Here is an 8,314-nt window from a genome sequence, read left to right as displayed (position 1 = left end):
AAAGAACAAAAAAGATTTTGTTCTGTTCGCAGTCGGTAGGATTCGAACCTACGCTCCCAGAGGGAATCTGATTTCTAGTCAGACGCCTTAACCGCTCGGCCACGACTGCTTGATGGAAGTGTGTCGCAGATAGAATCTCAAGAAAAAAGGTAGGAAAAAGGTAGCCTGCCTTTAAAATGATTTTAAATTATCTGAGAGATAGTAGTATGGTTTATTAAACACCCCGTCCAGGCTACGGACTTTGTTATCGAGCATTGGGAAAGATTCGGTTTATTTTATACTGGAGTATGCTTTTTTAAATTCAAATAAAATACTTATGTAGATTATATTAATTTTAAAGAATACTTCTGACCCCACGACATAAAACATCTAACTGGCTTTGTTCCATTAAGCATTTGTTACTTAACATGATTTCTATCCGAAATCATTCAACTCATAAAAGTATCAAAAGGTTTTAATGCGAAATCGAGAAGTTACCATTGGACTCCCCTCATTTAAGGACTCCCCTCAAAATCTTGCTGCAGATCCGCCCCTGCATTAAACTAATAATTAATTAGTCACCACACAGGTAGTTCTCTTTTTTTTACAATGCGTCCAGCCGTTTTTTATTTACTTTTGTACCACCAATTGCTTTTTTGGTACAACCTTGCTTTGCTTGCGCAATAAAAGTTATATTGCCGCGCTCTCTTTAGCATTACTAAGTATTTTCTTGGCATACAATGAATGAAATAATGCGTGCTACTTTATCTATCAGTTTTGTTTTGATCATGTTGACGCGAAAAAAGTTTGATAACAAACTGTGAAACTTTTACCGCCTTGTACCAGCGAAATTTGCTGAAGTATTAGCAGAATAATTTATTACTGAAAATACCTAAAAAAAAGTTATGTTAGGACTCGCCAAGAAAAATGTGAGTTTTGGTCCACACCGGATGTTATTTGATCTCAACCCTTTGGCCCAAGTAAATGGTATGGTCAAAAAATATGGAACCATTTTTTAATTTTTAAAAAAATTTATATTTATACCCGTTACTCGTATAGTAAAAGGGTATACTAGATTCGTCGGAAAGTATGTTATAGGCAAAAGGAAGCGTTTCCGACCCCATAAAGTATATATATTCTTGATCAGGATCACTAGCCGAGTCGATATAGCCATGTCCGTCTGTCCGTCTTTCTGTTCGTCCGGATAACCGCTGAGAATTCGGAAACTAAAAGAGCTAGGCTTTTGAGATTTGGCATGCAGATTCCTGAGCTTCTTACGCAGCGCAAGTTTGTTTCAGCAATGTGCCACGCCCACTCCAACGCCCACAGACCGCCCAAAACTGTGACTCCTACAGTTTTGATGCTAGAATAAAAATGTTAACTGAAATGTATTGTCCTTATCAGTACCTATTGATTAACCCAAAAAAAAGTTTGCACCCCCACTTTAACTCACACAAACTTTAAAAAATCGTAAATATGAACGTCGATATCTCGAAAACTATCAAAGATAGAGAATGGGGATCTCAAATTTAGATTCCGTAGCCTTGAACGCAGCGCAAGTTTGTTAGGCGAATATGCCACGCCCACTCTAACGCCCACAAGCCGCCCAAACCTGTGGCGCCCACAATTTTCATGCTAGATAAAAACTGAAATGTATTGGTCTCGTCAATACCTATCGATTGATCCAAAATATAATTTGCCACGCCCATTTTAACGCCCATAACGCTTAAATCTGTTTACCGCCGGTAGGTGGCGCATTTCAATCTTGCTTTGCTGCTTGCATATCTCCATTTTCTTTTCGTCCCTGTCGCTTCATATCTGCCCTTCGGGCATACGCTGCAAAATCGCACCGGTCTTCGCTTTGGTAAATGCAAGTCAAGATTGCCCTTGTCTCTTTACTGTTTCAGTTTTTCAAATATGGCTGTCACAGTTTTGCCAATATTCGATTTATATACTAGAAATTTCCATATAAATTTTATTTGAAGAATTTATCCGGGAAAAGTCCTTCTACAACATCTTACGCCCTTGATTAAAGCAAATGGAATCTTTCCCTGCTTTTTCAACAAAATGTGTAAATTTTTTTGTGAATTCCCACTGGAAAAACAAATAAAACAAAATGAAGATTTTATTTTTTTTCCCCCATTGAAACGCTCTGCCCTAAACCAGCATACCGTTAGTAAAAAGAGCTCCCCTAACGAAAAGACGACAACCATCACAAATTAGCAAATCAGCAGTGACCGATGACACTGCCTATCGCCTATCGCTGCTGCTCGGGGAAACAACAAAAGAGAACAGAGAGAAAAAACGCGTAGTAGCAACTTAATTAACAAAATTCGCGGTGAATGCGCTAGCATAACATGGACGATGTCCCGGTCAAGATAGTTGAGCGCTACAAACCCCCGCCTGCCGTCTTCCATCTGCCGCAGGCGACCCTGAACCGTCTGTCGCAGTTCCGAGAGGACTACTACGCGGATCATCCAGATTACCAGTACGACTTCCAGCTGGAGCGGGCGGTGGTGAGTCAGGCCCAACGCTGGCGCCAGATGCGTAGCCAGCAGCGGGAGGAGCTCGCCAATCGCCAGGAGCGCCGCAAGGAGGAACGCCAACGGGCACTGGAGGCCAGGCAGAAGGAGATGCTTGGAGCAGTCGACTACCCCAGTACGGACGACTTGTCATCAGACGAGGGGGAGGAAGAGCAAGAGAAGAAGAGCCCTGAACGGAAGGGGGAGGAGCAGCCACCTTCTACCGCCTCTGAGTCACGCGACTCCTCGCACGAACCAAAGTCAATAGGCGTGTGCAATTTCCACACCATCTTGCAGCCCACCATACTGAGCGCCACTCCAGTGGCTATCCCGCAGACGCTGCACAAGCGAAACAGCTCCCTGAACTATGCGGATTTTGAGTACAATATGAACTCCACACCCTTCGACAACATCGAGCTGAAGACCATCAATGATCTGGACATACTCGCTCAGGTGCTGCACCAAACCCAGCTGGAAGAGCGCAGGGATCAACAGCAACAGCAAGGAGATCAGACGCTGCAGGAAGTTTGCCCCAAGGAGGAGCAGCCCCATCAGGAAGTGCCAGCTCCTGTGGAACTAACGATGACTACGCTGGCGGAGACCAAAGCGACGCTCGACAGCGTCAATTTCCATGTTCACTGTGATGATGATGAGGGCAGGAGGGAGCCCAGCCACATTCCACCCACGTCTCTATACCCCACGCCCATGTACAGCGCTTCCGCCCAGCAGCAGCTGCATAAACCGGAGCACTTCCAGGTGGGACACTATTAAGTAGTTACTTAGAACAAATGGCCTTAATCTGTTAAGTGGCTTCTGGGAAATTTATTGGCGATTGTATTTGTTACTTCGTTTGTACACCAACAAGTGAAGCCTTTATATAGTAATATCATATTCTCATATTTTAATAAAAGAGCAAATCATTAACTCATCCACAGTTTCAGTTTGCTTCTTCTTTAGTGTGGACCATGGTCTTTAAACTGTTAATTAATACATTTCTTTGATTTTTTTAACCCAAGCAGTAGCAAAGTATTTCTTTCTTTAATTCTAAGGTTTTAGTTTTCATGGGAATAGGTTGCAATTTTGTAATTCGGCTTTTTTAAATCTAAATAGAGTTTTACCTAAGAAGTTATTATTGTTGCAGGTGTACCACATGCAGGGTTATAGCCACCAGCCCTACTACTCTCCGCAGCAGCATCCGTTTCAACAACAAAACAACTACAATGTCAATGGATTTGGCACGCCCAGCCATTTGATGGTGCCTCCAACGCCTTCCTCCGTGCTGGCCCTTAGCCAGTCGGAGGACGAGGTGGCCACCAAGTCAAGGAGTGTGCCCGACATCCTACGGGAGCTGAAGACAGAGCTGCAGCAGGCGGAGAAGCGTCGCACCCGCCTGCACAGCCACAACGAAGAGCAGCAGACGAAGATGGCGGTGGCCGTAGACAGGAACTCCTTCAGGGAGCTGGCTGGACCGGCACAGAAGTTGGCGCAACGAATCAGTACTATGGGCTTTCCACTGGAACGGGTAGCAAAGGTGGTTAGCCTGTGCGGCATCGATGATAAAAAGGTGTGTTCTTTTGAGGGACGTTTGAAAAGAACAGTCACTGGAAATCTCCTCTATCCCCAGATTATCGAGCACCTTATCCCACTCGGCGAGCTCATGGACCTAGGTTTTGATGAATCGAAAATCTCAGCAGCGCTTCTCAAGTTCAACAATAACAAGGACAAGGCGCTAGACTATCTAATCAACTAGATCAATTTAGGAGAAAACCTTTTGATACGGCCAGCTTTTACCCGTGCCCTCACCCCGCATCCTACGCCCAAGCAGCTTAACAAGTTGACTCCTCTAAATGTATTTTTAATTATTACAAGTTCTCGTGAGATATTCCTTGCTTAAGTTGGGAGTTGAATGCTTCAGAATCCTCAGCAGCAGAATAAATATAAGTCAGTAAAGTTAGTCAATCCCGATCCCTCTCAGTTCATGCCCAACATCAATAGGTTAATGGCGTGTTCCACATTTCCATCGGAAATTTCCAAGTAGCTGACGTTTTGGGTGTGATTGATGAAGCCCATGGCGGCCATGGTGCGCAGTTGTTCGGTGAACCGATGTCGGCGATAGCAGCGTGGTAGCACGTCGCTGTCATCACCACCATCGTCCTCGTCATCAACATCGTCGGCAGGTGCTGGGACGACTGCGTCTGCGACCGGTGCTCCGCCGGATTCCACCTCCATGTTCTCCACTGGCGGTGGTTGCTGCTGCGCCAGGGATTGAAAAGCGCGGGCCAGCTCATTGCGGAACAGCTCCGAGGAGATGGAACCGCTGCTACTGGCTCCACTGCTGCTGGCTGCCCCTGTTCCCACTGATCCTCCGATTCCAGCCAAGGGCGCCGAAGTGGTCCTTGGCCTCTCGTCACCCTGCAGTGCTTCATCTGCATTTCGCTGCGCTATATTCGAAAGTGAGTTGAACGAGGTCACATTGGCCAAGGCGTTGGCCAGCTGCTGGCGGCTGATCTGACGGATGTTGGCCATCTCATCGCGCCGATTGGCAGCCGCAGCAGCTGCTACGGCGGTGCTGCTGCTTCCGCCACTGCTGCTGCTGCCTGCTCCCAGGGAGTTCTCCTCCTCTGACGAAGTTGTGGACTCTGAGGCAGCCTGTTCTTGAACTAGAAGAGCAAACAAAAGTTTGTACAACTGCGCAGGAGTAACAGCTTGCTATACTTACACTGAGTGGCAGAGCTATTCCTGGCCAGCTCCTTGCGAATAGTGTCCACAATAAATGGAGCAGCCTCGCAAATGAGGGGGTAATCCTTGACTAGATTCTGGACCACCTCTGGCTCGTGCAGCACATTAAAAAGCACGGAGTCGCGGATCAGGGCTTGGGCGCCCAGGTTGCGCCTGAATTCCGGATACTCCGCGAGTATCTTCTGCAGGATGTTGAATCGCGAGGTCACGCTGATCTGCAAGTGCGAGGTCAGCGAGAACAGCTCCTGAATGTGCTTCGTGTTGATCTCTGTGGCCGCTGGCGGCACATACGGCGAGTAGCGCTTCACCTTTCGAAAGCAGTGTATGACGGCGTTGGGCTGCAGTGACCGGCTGAGTGTGTCCGCATCTTCCAGTACGCGACCGTGGTGGATGATCTCTGCAAGTGCGTAGCAGATGACTTAGCACAAAGGGGACAATGGGCGGCAGTGGTGTCGAGGGTCACTCACCCAGTTCGCTGGCGTCGAATTGCAGCTCCATCTCCTTGGTCACCACCGCCTTCAAATAGGCCACATCACGCTCCAGGTCTATATTGTGCAGCGGATGCACATCGCTCAGCTTGTTCTTGAGCAGCGCGTACAGGGTATGCATAGTGCGAGGAAGTATTTTCTGCGTAATATTCGTACTGCACTATTTTGTGGGTAATTTTGTTTTGTTCAAAGGCAGGTTGGAACTGGTTCCAACGAACCGCCTTGGCCACAGGGTGACCCTTACATGCTCCGATTACCAAAAGTTGTCCTATCGCTCACCGATAGCATTTTTAGAAGACTGTTGAAAAAAAGCTAGATCTATAAATACATTTCCTAACGACCTTTACTTACAGATTTTACAACCTTAATAGCCATTAAACAAGTTTTTATTTTTTTAAATAACATCAATATATATACAAGTTACAATCACTACAAGATTTTTCATTTTTATTTGAATTGTAATTTCCAAAATAAAGCTAGATCCGTTAAAAATATAGGGTGACCCAGAAAAACTACAAATTTATTGATGTATATCGAGCTATCGCTTTTTGACAGTTGACCGCTGCAAATATCTTAAATATTCGAGTTGTAAAATGACCTCCAACGAGACCCAGACTGAGGGAAAGCATAGGGTAACGATTCCCTCTGCGACCCCTGAAAAAAGTGAAGAATCCAACGATGAATCCAAAAGCGTTCCTAATGAGGATCCCAAAAGAATTTCACATAGCGAGTTCCAAAAGAGGGTAACCACGGATAGGAGCAATGAACCGGTGTTCAGTTGCCAATTCGAAGTGTTCGGGATAGTGCAAGGTAGGTAAGCCCACCCCCAAAAATAAAAGTAATTAATAGTAATTTACCCCACAGGCGTTTCCTTCCGAATGGTAAGAGCTGGCTGTGCTTCAATAATTTAGGCTGAAATCCATAGCCCAGGACCTAACCATATCATTCCAAACTTATAGTACACCTTACGAAGAGCGCAGAAGCTGGGAGTTCGGGGCTGGTGCAAGAACACCACTGAAAACACGGTGAAGGGTGAAATTCAAGCGCACCGACATGCCTTTGAGTCCATGTAAGTCACTTTTCAGTACACAGTAATGGTACTTAACGGGGTATCCACAGGCGCCTCTGGCTAAAGCACACCGGCAGCCCCACTAGCCGAATCGACAAGTGCATCTTTGGCGACACCTCTGAGCTTTCCGAGTTCACCTACAGCAACTTCTCGATTGTGGTGGATTAATTTGTGTTCCAGCTTTAGACCAATTTAAAACTGAAGAAATTGTATTATTTGATTTATTTTCGTTTGCTTAGATTTTGGATATGAATTAAAAATTGTCCTACAGTTATAAGTTGTAATACAAGATTTTCACTTCAAGTGATCTTAAACTTAAATCTTATTGTTTAATTGAACAATGTTTTCTCAGGGCTTCGAAGTCAATATTATACATGATCTTAGTCTTAAAAACTTTATATTTAATAATAATACAAAGCTATAGCTGCAATAAAATAAGCATATGTTATAGGTAATTTCTCAATTGCCTTTTAACCTGAGAATAAATAAATAATTAAATAATAATACAAAGTAGTCTTAAATAAATTATAAAAACATAGTTACTTTCTTTTTATATTTAAACTAGACGTCGGAATATATATTAAGTAATTTTTTACACCCGATTTTTGATGCTTCGTAAGTTTCAATTTTTTTTCGAATAATCATAGTTTGGCAACTTATCCAAAGAGGGTTTTTAGACAAAAAAAAATTGATACTGTTTAAGGATTCCAGTACATAGTCATAACTAATGTAAATAATTATAAAGTAGCACTTTCTCAAAAGTAAAATCAATATCTACAAATTCAAACTAATAATTTGATTATTTTGTTAAAACAAATATGGACCGCCCATTGGCAGAATCTTGGGTTTGGTGTTTAAACACTGGCCCGCATAAGTATTTTGACGAAGCTAAAGCTAAATATACTCATAATTTGAATTTGATTCATGTACATTTTGGCATCCAAACAAAACTAAACAAAGAAAGAATTTTTTCAAAAATTGTTTTTCTTATATTTTCTATGATTTTTTAAATGTGGCAGTGTCAGAAAAAAGTATGAAAAAGAGAAAAATGTGGCTGGAATGCAAATTTCTAAACATTTTTAAAGCATTTAGCATCAAAAAATATTAGTTGTCAAGACGTGTAAAAAAGATAAAAAGTAAATTTTCTCAAAAATTTCCCATTTTCAGTAAGTACTGATTAGGTTAAGAAAATTCCTGTGTTTTTTGAACAGAATTTAATTTAACCTTTGTTTCATCAAAATACTTATGCCGGCATACTGGGCCGGCATTAGGGATGTGAAAAATATATCAAGAGATTAATATATCACTATTTTCGAATACAAGTAAATATTTCGTATATACAATGTATTGAACACGTATGTTTTATATCATATAAAACTATACCTTTCAGAACCCAAGTTCCATTGTTAGTAATTTAAGTCTTTAACTCACCTATGTGTTCAATAGTTTTCAATTTAATTATTAAAGTTACTTTTGCTTTTTTTCCCTTTTAAATATAACCGAACAATTAATGTAAC

At 42.8% G+C, this 8,314-nt stretch overlaps 3 protein-coding genes and 1 non-coding gene across 4 annotated transcripts; 2 read left to right on the top strand and 2 right to left on the bottom strand.

Moving 5' to 3' along the window:
• Positions 1–27: 27 nt before the first annotated feature.
• TRNAS-AGA (transfer RNA serine (anticodon AGA)) lies at positions 28–109 on the bottom strand. The gene has a single exon. It is a non-coding gene; the product is annotated as a tRNA-Ser (tRNA).
• A 2,113-nt stretch (positions 110–2,222) lies between these two features.
• Positions 2,223–4,455, top strand: LOC108016368 (ubiquitin-associated protein 1). The gene is made up of 3 exons (XM_017083009.4): positions 2,223–3,257; positions 3,643–4,065; positions 4,126–4,455. The coding sequence occupies exons 1-3, from the start codon at positions 2,337–2,339 to the stop codon at positions 4,249–4,251; spliced, it is 1,470 nt and encodes a 489-aa protein (XP_016938498.4). The 5' UTR covers positions 2,223–2,336; the 3' UTR covers positions 4,252–4,455.
• Positions 4,336–5,940, bottom strand: LOC108016369 (ubiquitin-like protein 7). The gene is made up of 3 exons (XM_017083010.4): positions 5,708–5,940; positions 5,221–5,637; positions 4,336–5,161 (listed from the first exon to the last, which is right to left on the bottom strand). The coding sequence occupies exons 1-3, from the start codon at positions 5,847–5,849 to the stop codon at positions 4,473–4,475; spliced, it is 1,248 nt and encodes a 415-aa protein (XP_016938499.1). The 5' UTR covers positions 5,850–5,940; the 3' UTR covers positions 4,336–4,472.
• Positions 5,941–6,229: 289 nt separating this feature from the next.
• Positions 6,230–7,117, top strand: LOC118878084 (acylphosphatase-2). The gene is made up of 4 exons (XM_036819350.3): positions 6,230–6,538; positions 6,593–6,609; positions 6,688–6,797; positions 6,848–7,117. The coding sequence occupies exons 1-4, from the start codon at positions 6,322–6,324 to the stop codon at positions 6,963–6,965; spliced, it is 462 nt and encodes a 153-aa protein (XP_036675245.2). The 5' UTR covers positions 6,230–6,321; the 3' UTR covers positions 6,966–7,117.
• The last annotated feature ends 1,197 nt before the right edge of the window (positions 7,118–8,314 follow it).

The sequence above is a fragment of the Drosophila suzukii genome, chromosome 3 (genome assembly GCF_043229965.1).
Source record: "Drosophila suzukii chromosome 3, CBGP_Dsuzu_IsoJpt1.0, whole genome shotgun sequence".
NCBI lineage: Eukaryota > Metazoa > Arthropoda > Insecta > Diptera > Drosophilidae > Drosophila > Drosophila suzukii.
This window is presented reverse-complemented; position numbering and strand designations above follow the sequence as displayed.

Bases quoted from the DNA above. Each gene is read 5' to 3' on its own strand.
- LOC108016368 (XM_017083009.4), top strand. From the start codon at position 2,337: ATGGACGATGTCCCGGTCAAGATAGTTGAGCGCTACAAACCCCCGCCT. The intron at 3,258-3,642 runs GTGGGACACTAT...TTATTGTTGCAG, and splicing joins ATAAACCGGAGCACTTCCAG to GTGTACCACATGCAGGGTTA. The intron at 4,066-4,125 runs GTGTGTTCTTTT...CTCTATCCCCAG, and splicing joins GCGGCATCGATGATAAAAAG to ATTATCGAGCACCTTATCCC.
- LOC118878084 (XM_036819350.3), top strand. From the start codon at position 6,322: ATGACCTCCAACGAGACCCAGACTGAGGGAAAGCATAGGGTAACGATT. The intron at 6,798-6,847 runs GTAAGTCACTTT...GGGTATCCACAG, and splicing joins CGACATGCCTTTGAGTCCAT to GCGCCTCTGGCTAAAGCACA.
- LOC108016369 (XM_017083010.4), bottom strand. From the start codon at position 5,849: ATGCATACCCTGTACGCGCTGCTCAAGAACAAGCTGAGCGATGTGCAT. The intron at 5,638-5,707 runs GTGAGTGACCCT...ACGCACTTGCAG, and splicing joins ATTCGACGCCAGCGAACTGG to AGATCATCCACCACGGTCGC. The intron at 5,162-5,220 runs GTAAGTATAGCA...TTGCTCTTCTAG, and splicing joins GAATAGCTCTGCCACTCAGT to TTCAAGAACAGGCTGCCTCA.